This window comes from Contarinia nasturtii, unplaced genomic scaffold (assembly GCF_009176525.2).
Source record: "Contarinia nasturtii isolate CC-2019 unplaced genomic scaffold, AAFC_CNas_1.1 Cnas_scaffold_1485, whole genome shotgun sequence".
NCBI lineage: Eukaryota > Metazoa > Arthropoda > Insecta > Diptera > Cecidomyiidae > Contarinia > Contarinia nasturtii.
The window spans coordinates 1-10,956 of NW_022198821.1; the positions used below are offsets into that span (position 1 = coordinate 1).

Below are 10,956 nucleotides of genomic sequence, written 5' to 3' on the forward strand. Positions count from 1 at the left end.
GGTGAATTTACTTATTTCGGGTGCACCACCTGTTTAAATTTATCAAATAAATTAATAATTGGCCATATAAACGCAAGAAATCGTTTTTCTTACCGATAAATATGTTGCCAAGTAAGTTATGGTTCCCGTAAATTGTTTCTCCATTAAACGATAAGTAGTCAAGTTTGAGAGTGAAGCGATTACTACGACGTTCTAAAATTGCAACATGAAATACACCATTATCGACACGTGTATCAGATCTAACAAAACTTGTCTGGCCACTCAAATGAAATGTGAGTTCCAGGAGACCATTAACAACAGCTAAAGCGATGAAATCTTGTCCATTGTATGCAATGCCCTTGATTTGTCCAATCCACATCAATAAACCGTTCGGTTCCTTGGTCGAGAATGAGATACCCAATGACATTGTATTTTGGCTGTATGCTATCAGCTGAGCAGATCTCCTCAATTCAATGAAACCAGTGCCTCTATATTGGCTTGAAAATGTGATTGGTGCACTGTGCTGACAATGTTCTCCAGTGAAATGAATTGGGCAATCGCAAATACTTGTGTTACCATTACTCTCGCAAATGCCGTTGTTTTCACATAAATCGTATGCTAAACATGGATCAATAATTTTGTCGCAATTGTAGCCAGAATAGCCAGGGCTGCAAACCTCGGTACTCGATTGTACTGATGGAACCGAATGTAATTGTGGAATCGATTGTACTGGCGCTTCAGGCTATTGAACATTTTCAATTTGTCAATTGTGAATAAAAAATAATATTGTGGTTAAATTGAATAACAATCACTTACACCATTATATGCACAATTTTGCACATTAGCACTATCCTTTATGCTATTGATCATGTCAATCTTTTGATAAAAAATGTCCAACTGAAAATATTGAAAAAGTTAATTTTCAAATTAATCGCAATAGTTGAAGTTCTCTTTCAAGTGACGAACAATAAAGCTTCTTTGTAATAGTGCTAATTACCTCTGAAATGCAACCATCAAAGCCTCTGTTAGCTCCTACTTCCATATTCAACGTAATGCGATTGTCGAAGCCGCCAATGTACAAATTCTTCCCCAATTGAATATTATTGAAGCGTTTTATCGCATGTCGGATGATTTTTTGTGAATTGCCAACTTTAAGGAAACCAACGCTGTTTTCATATCCAAGTGAAATTAATGTCCACTTGTTTATATCAACTTCTTCTTCTGAATAAATGGTGACTAGTTCAAAGTCTAAATAAGTAAAAAAAATTACGTTAATAGATCTTACCATTCCCACACTTGATGTGCGAAAAAATAAATGAAATAGATCCCATATGAAACCTCAACGCTATGCGCGTCAAATCGACGTTATTCGACGCTATTCCATGTGTATATAGAATTGTACATTATGTTTTACAGTGCTGTGCAAGCAAGCGGCCTTATACACAGTAACCGTACCGAAATTATGCCCAAACTGTCACACTGCTAGCGCCACGACGGATTACAATGTAATCTACACTAAGTTGCCGCCAAATAGTGAAAAGACTTTTGCTCAGTTGCAACCAACGGACTAGAGCTCCATAGTTGTCCGTAGTGGCGCTAGCAGTGCTACAGTTTTGCATTTTATACAGTCTCTTATGGGGCATAATTTCGATGTGACAGTAACACACGAACTCCGTTTATGTGCGCGCGTTGCCTGTTATGTTTTGTGTATTGAATTGCGACCAGAGTATCATGATTTGCTGCTGCTCAGCATATAGCTGAGAGCTGAGAAATGCTGAACTCGTGCGGCTAACGCATACGAAACGGATGCACAATACATATTCTCCTTTCGCTTCGTATGTTCTGCCGTTGACGCTATTGCCGGTACAACGGTAACACACTATACCAGCGAATATACGAAGTGAAAGGGGAATATGCATCGTTTTGTATGCGTTAGACGTACACTTTCAGAATATATGAAAGACTGAGAGCAAAAACAGCACGTCGCATCTCATCTCTTGCTTTCACTTACGTAAGCAAAATAACGAGGGATGCGACGTGATGTTTTTCTCGCAGCTTCTCATATGTCGGTCGCAACACAATTTCAAACTCAACTGGTTACTAAGTTTTGAGTTTTGAATTGAACATCCAATCAACTTTTTATAACCGTTTAAACGGGGAGAATGCATGTGTGCGTGCATCCGTTTCGTATGCGTTAGCCGCAAGAGTTCAGCACTTCTCAGCTCTCAGCTATATGCTGAGCAGCAGCAAATCATGATACTCTGATTGCGACTCAATCACAGTAGACGGCGCAGGCACTGTAAAACATATATATATTGTACAATTCTATATACACATAGAATAGCGTCGAATAACGTCGATTTGACGCGCATAGCGTTAAGGTTTCATATGGGATCGAGGCTCATTCAACTTACCAGTTCTTAATTTAAATTCGTACTTTCTATCTTTAATAATAAGCGCCACGAAATTTCCCACTCCATTATAATGAAATTGAGCCGCATACAAAAGAATACTATCTTGGTTATTTCGTGGTCTCACATAGAATTGAATATTTTCGAATGAATTCGCTAGTTTGAATGAAATAAAACTGCGACCATTGAATGACAAATTGTTATTATCCAAGTTTTCAGAGTATTGGCATCGATCACCGGTTTTATTTAATGGACAGAAACATTCAAACCCCAAATTGGTGTTTCGACAAAGTCCGGTTCCGCAAGTGACTTGTGAACATTTCGTTGTAACTGGAACTATTAATTATGTAATAACACTTAATCAGTGCTGATTTAAAGAGACAAGCATCTATCTAATCGTTTTAATTGTATTAGGAGCTTACCTTTAGTTGGTGTTGCAGATGTAGTTGTCAACACAGTGCCATCAACACAATGCCTTGAATTTTCTAAACATGATCTATTTTCATCGATTTGACCATCAATAAGAAATATAGATAATTTTAGTTGAAATCATCGATTAACCATTTAAAATTAAACTTACTCGGAGCAAGGGATGATATTATATCCACTGACATCGCTATTGGACATGTTTAAGGGAACATTTTCATCGTAAACGACAATGCAGCCTTTGAATCCATGCACGTAACGATTTCCAGTAAATTCTCCTATATTCAGCGCACCACCTGTTTCAAGTTAATAATTTTAAGTTATCGAATACATTTAATCGTTCACGGAAATTCAAAATGACATTTCATCTTACCAATAAAGATGTTGCCGGAAAAATCAAGATAGCTTTTCGTTGGTTGTAATGTTTCAAGGAATATCCTTTTGTTGTCAAATATTACGCTAGCACTGTTACCATTTCGATATAAAACAGCGTTGTGACGCATTCCATCATCAACACGGGTATGAATTTGGACACTTCTTTCATTGCCACTAAAGAGGAATGTGATTTCCAAGAAACCACCAACAACCGCTAAAGCGATGAAATCTTGTCCATTATGTGCAACGCCATTGGGTTGTCCATACCAAATCAATAATCCGTTTGGTTCCATGGTCGAGAATGAGACAACCAATGAAATATATTCTTCGGCGGGACTCTTTACTATAGTTGATTTATTCAATTCAATGTAACTGTTTCCTGTATATTGACTTGAATATGTGACTGGTGCACTGTGCTGACAATATTCTCCAGTGAAATGAATCGGGCAGTGGCAAATCTTTGTGTTGCCATTATTCTCGCAAATGCCATTGTTTTCACATGGATTCTGTACTGAACATGGATCAACATAAACAACTTTACAATTGCGGCCTGAACATTCATGTTCCTGAACTGGCTGATTTGATGGCACTTCAGGCTATTAAACATTTTGAAAATGTCAGTAATATTTCAGATAAATGGAATAAAAATCAATAAACTTACAACTGTTTCTTCACAGTACTGGATATTAGCACTATTTATGGCACTACGCATATCAATCTTTTGAGATAAAACTTCGAACTGAAAATATTTGAAAAGTTCGTCGCTCAAAGAACTTCGTGAAAAAGTGAGTCTGCTGTCAAATGTCAATATTTTATCGAACCCTTCTATGGAATTACTTAGTACCAAAAAGTGGCGCCACTGTACATTTCATAGAAGGGTTCGATAATATATTGACGTTTGACAGTAGACTCACTTCATATGAAGGAAAATCACCAACTCCTTTATCGCTTTTTTTCAATTTTAAAATAGTAAAGTTTCAATGTGATAGTGCTACTTACGTCTGAAATGCATCCATCAAAACCTCTGTCAGCTCCTACTTCCTTGTTCATTGTAATGTGATAGTCATAGCCGCCAATGTACAAATTCGTGTCCCAAACCATATAGTGTATAAGGTTAATTGTTAATTGGCTAATTTGCGATAAATTTCCCACTTTAAGACAACCAACGCCATTTTCATATCCACATGAAATTGACGTCCACTTGTTCACTTCAACTCCTTTTGACCAAATGATGTCCATAAAAATACCTGAATAAGTGAAAATTTCGTTGCTTTGAAATGGTATTTATTTACAAAAAAGGCGAATTTTCGGACCCAAACTTACCGCTTTTGAATCGGAATTCATAGTGACTATTCTTAATAATAAGTGCTACAAAATCTCCAATCCGTCTTGATTGAGCTACATACAAAAGTACACTATTTTGGTTATTTCGTGGTCTCACATTAAATCGGAAATTAAATTTTGATACTCTTTGGTGGTATGTTTGGAATTCAACGAAATTGTCGCCATTGAATGACACACCGCTTTCATTCTGCTTTTGAATGTTGGCCTTACTCCCGCTATTTACAAGGGTTTGCAAACGAAAAACATAACCCGGCCGTATATCTTGTGCACCTGTAATTATGATTCATATTCGAATAAACATAGTAAATTCCTCTTCTTTAAGAATTTTCAAACACCCAACTATCAGCCACACGCAATGTAAATTTTTAGTCGTTTTCAATTATTATCGATCATTTCAAGAGTTAAATTTAAAATGTATTAATGCACCAACTTGTTTGATTTGAGAAATTTATTTTTATTTTTTTCTCCAGAATATTTAAAGCGATTTAAAGCAACAGATTGTCATTGATTGACAAGGTATCGTTGAAAATATGGTTAAAAAAGCCTAAAATTTCCAAAATTACATTCTTCATGCAGACGTAGGCTTCAAAACTGAATCTCTGAATTTAATATGATAGTATTCGTGAATGAAGTATACCTGTATTGATCAAAACAGCACCAAAACATAGAATAAACACGATGATTAATTTCATCATTTGAATTGACACGTAATTCAATTGGTTTAAATTTTTACAACGACGAAACAAAAACTAAACTGAAATGAAAAAAAAAAAACAATTTTAGCTCCAACTTTCCGATCGACCACAGACGAATTAAGAAGAAACTGAACTGATTATTTGAGTTTTATTTCATTGATTCAGACCTATTATCATTTCTTCATTTGAGTACATTAGTAGCAAGAATGTTTCTGATAATCGTAGCATATCAGCGAATTGGCGAATGGGCGAATGGCCTTGCTATGTACTGATCTGCTGAGAAATGTGTGCTTTTGAAATTTATGTAGTAGCACAAATGCTTATGTGATCGTTGATAATACTTGTTTGTTAATTTTAAATTGTATTGCGTATAAGAGATCCTGTCATTTAAAGGCAACAACAAAATGTGCAAAGTAAATGACAAAATTATCATTCAGCTTGGAAATAACAATTTCTAATGAATATTTTGATTATTTTTTATTCATTCTTTTTAATTACAGTATCTAACTAGGCTTATCGGATGTTCTTCTTCTCTGAGACATTTTTTGTTCAATGCCATAATTTGATGCTTTTGTGGATTTTTACATAAAAAAGTACAAGAGAAAAACAAAATCCGACAATCCCTGCAAAGTATTACGTGTAAAAATGGATCTGATTTATAATAACTTGAATTTAATATTAAAAAACATTTCTTTTATGAAGCTAAATTAAAATATAGCATTACAGAGTCAGAGTCATATTGGTTACTTGGATGATTACTGGTTGCTTTTGTTATAATGTATTTGTATTTTTGTGTTTTGGTGCTTTTTCAAAGAATCTTTGAAATACAGTCTTGAAACTGGAAATTTCTATATTTTCTTGGGGAAATTTCAATGACTCTTCGCCCATACCGGCGGCGATAGAAATCACAAAATATTGAAACGAAAAATTAAAGAAAATCGTTTACTACATATTTAAGTTTTTATTCTTATCACCAAAAGCATTATCTGCACCTTTAATCTCGACATATCGATGAGTTTCATTCTGTATTTATGATGTTATCGATATCAGTGGGACAATTGGTTTCATCAAATCCGTTCTGGCATTCGGGGGCTCCATTACAGAGAATCGACGAAGGATAGCATTTATTATCACATTCTATTTCACTTTCTTTACACTTTTTTACTAAAAGACCAAAGAATTCATTTAAATTTACAAAAAAAGATCGAAAAATGTATAAAAAACATTCACATAATGTACATTTGGTGCTGTCGCTCCGTTCGACACATTCATTCTTATGATTAAGGAAACTTACTATTTTCCAAAGGACAATTCTTTTTGGTTTCGTCTGAATAATCGATACAATCCAAGAGTCCATCTAGGAAAAAACACCTTTGGATTAAATTGTTTTACATTGATTTGTGCTTATAAATTCACTCATGTATGGCAGCTACTTACCACATTTGAATTCTGCATTAATACATTTTCCGTTATCGCATTGCCATTCATCTTTACCACAAGCAGGTGCTGAGGCTGCAGAAAAAATATATATATCCGAGTGTTATTTTTTTGTGAAAAAAATACCCTGTGCAAAGTTTAACGCCATTAGGTAGAATACAGACATGGCTCCCATACAAAGATCCAAATTTTTTGTGATTTTAGTTATGAAAAGTGTTTCAAAAATAATTTTTATGGCAAAATTAACGTCAGACATATTTTTTATAGTGTTTTGTTAGAAAATGGAATACTTTCAAATGTCGTACAAATGGGTTCATCATGAAAGTGTGAAAAATCTTTTCTCGAGTACTTCTGTTATTAAATTAAAGAATATTTCGTTGCCAAGGTTGGAACATATTTTTTGGTCTCGAACTTTACGCCACTTCAATGGCTTGAAAAATCGAACAAATGATATTTTGAACTTTCTTAATAAAATACGCAACTACCACCGTGCGGAAAAGTTCGTCTTACTCCCGTAAGACTCTTTATTAAAATTCGATAAATTGCATCAATGGAAACTTACACCGATTTGGGCATATAAATTCACAAATACTTGGTTACTACTTACCACAAAGGAATTCTGCATCAATGTATTTTCCGTTATCGCATTGCCACTTTTTTTCACATGCACCACTTGTACCGTTGGGCCAAACAATTGGCGTAATCCAATCGATATAATGGGCAACACGAGTATAAATACTTGGCAATGGCAAACCACAGCCATAACCAAAACTAACAATTCCAACAAGTGTGGCCTCCTTTGTAACATTATTGGAGATGAGTAGAAGAGGCCCTCCGCTGTCACCATCACAACTATCCTTATAACCATCCTTTGTTCCATTTGGAGACATTGCACAATATTGCCCGGGACTAAGGCCATATTGAAATTCCCGTGATCCTTTTGTTGAATTATGATTCAAATAGGTAGTGTTGCACTCATTTAACGGCGTTGTAAAAATCTCAATTTTGAGTAAATCGTTTGATTGAGACGAAATATCTAAAGTTAAAAATATATTAAAAGAAAGAGTATTTAAAAAAAATTAATTTAAATCAGAACCCCTTTCGCATTGTTTAGTAAAGGTGCCATCATCGGTAACTCATTAATTTACACAACTTACTCCCAGAAAGACTCTTTTTTTGCAGAGAAGAAGGAGTAGTGGAAAAAAGTTACCGTTGACATTTGCCGCTGTGTCATTTCAATAGTAGCGCTACGTTATACCTTGGGAGACTTTATTAATAGCTTTATCGTAAAACTTACTCCTAAAATCAGTGATGCCCCAGCCGGCCACCGTTAGGTTTATGTCAGAAGCTATATCAGCTGTATCATTGTGCAACGTTGCAGCTTTAATTACATTGTTGAGTATAATCTTTGTTCTAAGTCGAATTAGAGCAATGTCGTGCTTTTTTGTTAAACTCGAATAATTTGGATGCCGTGTAATACTCATTATATAGTGTGTGTCTCCACTAGTGTCCTTATCTCTCAATTTCAGCTAATTGGAAAAATGAGAAAAATACAGACAATATATTGAATTGACTGGTCAGTTGAGCTGACAGTACGTTAGCCAGCTAAATGGGCTAAAACAATAGACGTTATTGTTTTAATGATGAATCACTTTTCTTGGTTTAATAGAAGTGATTGTTCATTATAACAATAGCTTCTATTGTTTTGATCCATTTAGCTGGCTAACGTACTGTCAGCTCAACTGACCAGTTAGTTCAATATATTGTCTGGAAAAATATATATATTGAATCAAGTGCATGATCCCAGTCCCCTACCTTTCCTAATCGTGCGAAAATCGGTTGATCTTGCTCGGTCGCGCAGTGTGCTGCTGTCAAAACATAGAACTCTGATATTATGGTGCCTCCACATTTAAAGCTTATTCTGTCACCATCAACGTAAGCTAAAGCAACCTTTTCACGAAAGCAAATCAATATATTGTAAGGCTGAATAATGAATTAAATATTAACCATACCATCCAAGGGAATTCGCCCTCAACCTTATCACCCAAAAAAATACGGTCATCTAATGAGCCGGTAGCTTCATTTCTGATCATTTCACTAGATGCTAATCTCGTACATGTGAATTTTTTTATCATATTTTAATGGTTTTTAGCTCTGTGCATTGAAATGAATAATAATAAATGTTTACCTTCTACAGTTATTGCCACGCGTTGCTCATAATGTGGTTCAGATTGTGTTTGACAAACATAAACACCGCTATCAACAAGCTGAACATCGTTGATTGTAAGAACACCGTCCGATTGGTTTGCTCGATCCGGAAGAGATCCATCCAACTTATGCCAGACAACGGCGATTGAAGTCTGATAATAGAGGATCAATGATTAATTAACATAATCCATCTTTCTCAATATATCGTCATCAATATTCTTACGTTTTTTGTATGATGGTATGCATTACATGGTAGTCTTACAGTTTCTCCAATTTTAAAAGAGAAAGGGATCACAATAGAAATGGTTGGTGGTGCCGAACTCTCATTTTGAACTGTAATTTCAATCAAAATTCAATAGAAAGCACATTTAAAAGTATTTTTTTTTATTCATATCGAGCAGAGAGTTATCATTGAGACAAAAATGTCGTTTGGAATGATATGACGGGAAGACTGTTACAATTTTTAAAATAAACCCATGGAAACATTTTGGGAAAAATTATTACATTGATTTTATAAAAAGAAATTTCCATTAATTACCCTCAAGAGCCGCCTTATGTAAAAAAATTTAATATAAAAGTCTCTTTGAATGAAAAATACCTGTAGCGCAATTGATCAAAACAGCACCAAAACATAGAATGAACACGATCAGTGACTTCATCATTTAAATTGACACGTAATTCAATTGGTTTCAATTTTTACAACGACGAAACAAAAACTAAACTGAAATGAGAAAAAACACTTTTAGCCTCAACTTTCGCATCGAACACAGACGAATTAAGAAGAAATTGAACTGGTTATTTGAATTTCATTTCACACCAATTATCATTTCTGTATTTGAATATATTAGTAGCAAGTCTGATAATCATAGCATTGAATTAAATGGGCGAATGGCCCTTGATATTGATCTGCTGAGAAATGTGTGCTTTTGAAATTTATGTTGTAGCAAAAGTGCTTATGTGATGGTTGATAATACTTGTTTGTGAATTTTAAATTGTATTGCGTATAAGAGATCCTGTCATTTAAAGGCAACAACAAAATGTGCAAAATAAATGACGAAATTATCATTCAGCTGGGAAATACCAATTTTTTAAAAAAAATATTATTGTACGATCATTTTATATTTATTTTCGTTCTTTCCAATTTACTCTAGCAAACCTTCAAAGTAATTTGTGTAAAATCGGAGCCGAGATAATAACAAATGAATTAACCAAAATTGAAAACGAAATTTTCCCACTCATACATGCGTTTTATTTGAAACCTCTATCTTTACATGCCGATACATGAATTATATTTTAAAAAAAATCATTTCTTTGTGCACTTTACGAACACACTTCACTTACCAACTAAAATCCTTAAACTTTTCGAGAAATTAAATGAATTACTTGTTAAACAGCTCAGAGATTGAGCGACAACTACAATACTTTGTGGACCGAGCACCGTATTCAAGACTGGAAGTAAAGCAAACTATCGCAAAAAACATGATTAAAAAACGAGACAATCATTGTGACATTATGTCTTTTCATGTTCTATGTTCAATATAAACAGTGTGGGTTTTTACAGAAATAGCCGGGTTTTTCCAAAACATTTTTTGCTCCAAATTGAGATTTTTTTTTGCTCAGCAAAATTTGCTGTCAATTCGAAGAACTGGCAAAAAAGCGACACATTTTTTTATAATGATCCAATTTTGATTTTGAATTCAAGATAGTAATTTGTGCGATTATATATTCAAACTTTGAATAATTTGATATTACAAGCACAACAAAAATGAAATGAGCAAATTTAGTTAAAATTCGACGAATGGAAGCACAAAATATTGAAACGAAAAATAAAAGAAAATTGATTACATATTTAAGTTTTTATTCTTATCACCAAAAGCTGTTCCATAATGAAGTAAAAGAGAGATAAATTATAAATGAATGTAAGACATTTTGCAGTACAGCTACACACACGGTTGTTTATCTGCAATTCTAACCTCGACATGTCGATGGGTTTCATTCTGTATTTACGGTATCAATTTGACAATTGGTTTCATCAAATCCGTTCTGGCATTCGGGGGCTCCATTACAGAGAATCGACGGAG

The 10,956-nt window shown here is 34.3% G+C and overlaps 2 protein-coding genes across 4 annotated transcripts; both read right to left on the reverse strand.

Moving 5' to 3' along the window:
* Positions 1-11: 11 nt before the first annotated feature.
* On the reverse strand, positions 12-4,535 carry LOC116346245 (pikachurin-like; the record flags this gene model as incomplete). Its single annotated transcript, XM_031776184.1, has 10 exons — positions 4,484-4,535; positions 4,191-4,438; positions 3,853-3,930; positions 3,190-3,787; positions 2,971-3,112; positions 2,813-2,886; positions 977-1,227; positions 796-876; positions 94-721; positions 12-29 (listed from the first exon to the last, which is right to left on the reverse strand). Coding segments are annotated over exons 1-10 (2,170 nt in total), but the record flags the coding sequence as incomplete, so codon positions are not given.
* Positions 4,536-5,261: 726 nt separating this feature from the next.
* LOC116346244 (serine protease Hayan-like) lies at positions 5,262-10,249 on the reverse strand. Of its 3 annotated transcripts, XM_031776183.1 has the most exons (12): positions 10,217-10,249; positions 9,474-9,596; positions 9,099-9,208; positions 8,856-9,027; positions 8,680-8,771; positions 8,483-8,617; positions 7,965-8,196; positions 7,275-7,703; positions 6,668-6,742; positions 6,525-6,587; positions 6,223-6,394; positions 5,262-5,289 (listed from the first exon to the last, which is right to left on the reverse strand). In XM_031776183.1, the coding sequence occupies exons 2-11, from the start codon at positions 9,535-9,537 to the stop codon at positions 6,249-6,251; spliced, it is 1,518 nt and encodes a 505-aa protein (XP_031632043.1). In that variant the 5' UTR covers positions 9,538-9,596; positions 10,217-10,249; the 3' UTR covers positions 5,262-5,289; positions 6,223-6,248. The 3 variants fall into 3 exon arrangements, with proteins under 3 accessions (XP_031632043.1, XP_031632041.1, XP_031632042.1); XM_031776181.1 differs by lacking the exon at positions 5,262-5,289 and having other exon boundaries at positions 5,858-6,394; XM_031776182.1 differs by lacking the exons at positions 5,262-5,289; positions 10,217-10,249 and having other exon boundaries at positions 5,858-6,394; positions 9,474-9,629.
* Between the last annotated feature and the right edge of the window lie 707 nt (positions 10,250-10,956).

Excerpts from the sequence above, each read along its gene's own strand:
- LOC116346244 (XM_031776183.1), bottom strand. The coding sequence starts at position 9,537 with ATGATGAAGTCACTGATCGTGTTCATTCTATGTTTTGGTGCTGTTTTG. Across the intron at positions 9,209-9,473 it reads TTTGATCAATTGCGCTACAG|TTCAAAATGAGAGTTCGGCA; the intron begins GTATTTTTCATT and ends TTGAAATTACAG. Across the intron at positions 6,743-7,274 it reads TGATGCAGAATTCCTTTGTG|CCTCAGCACCTGCTTGTGGT; the intron begins GTAAGTAGTAAC and ends TTTTTTCTGCAG.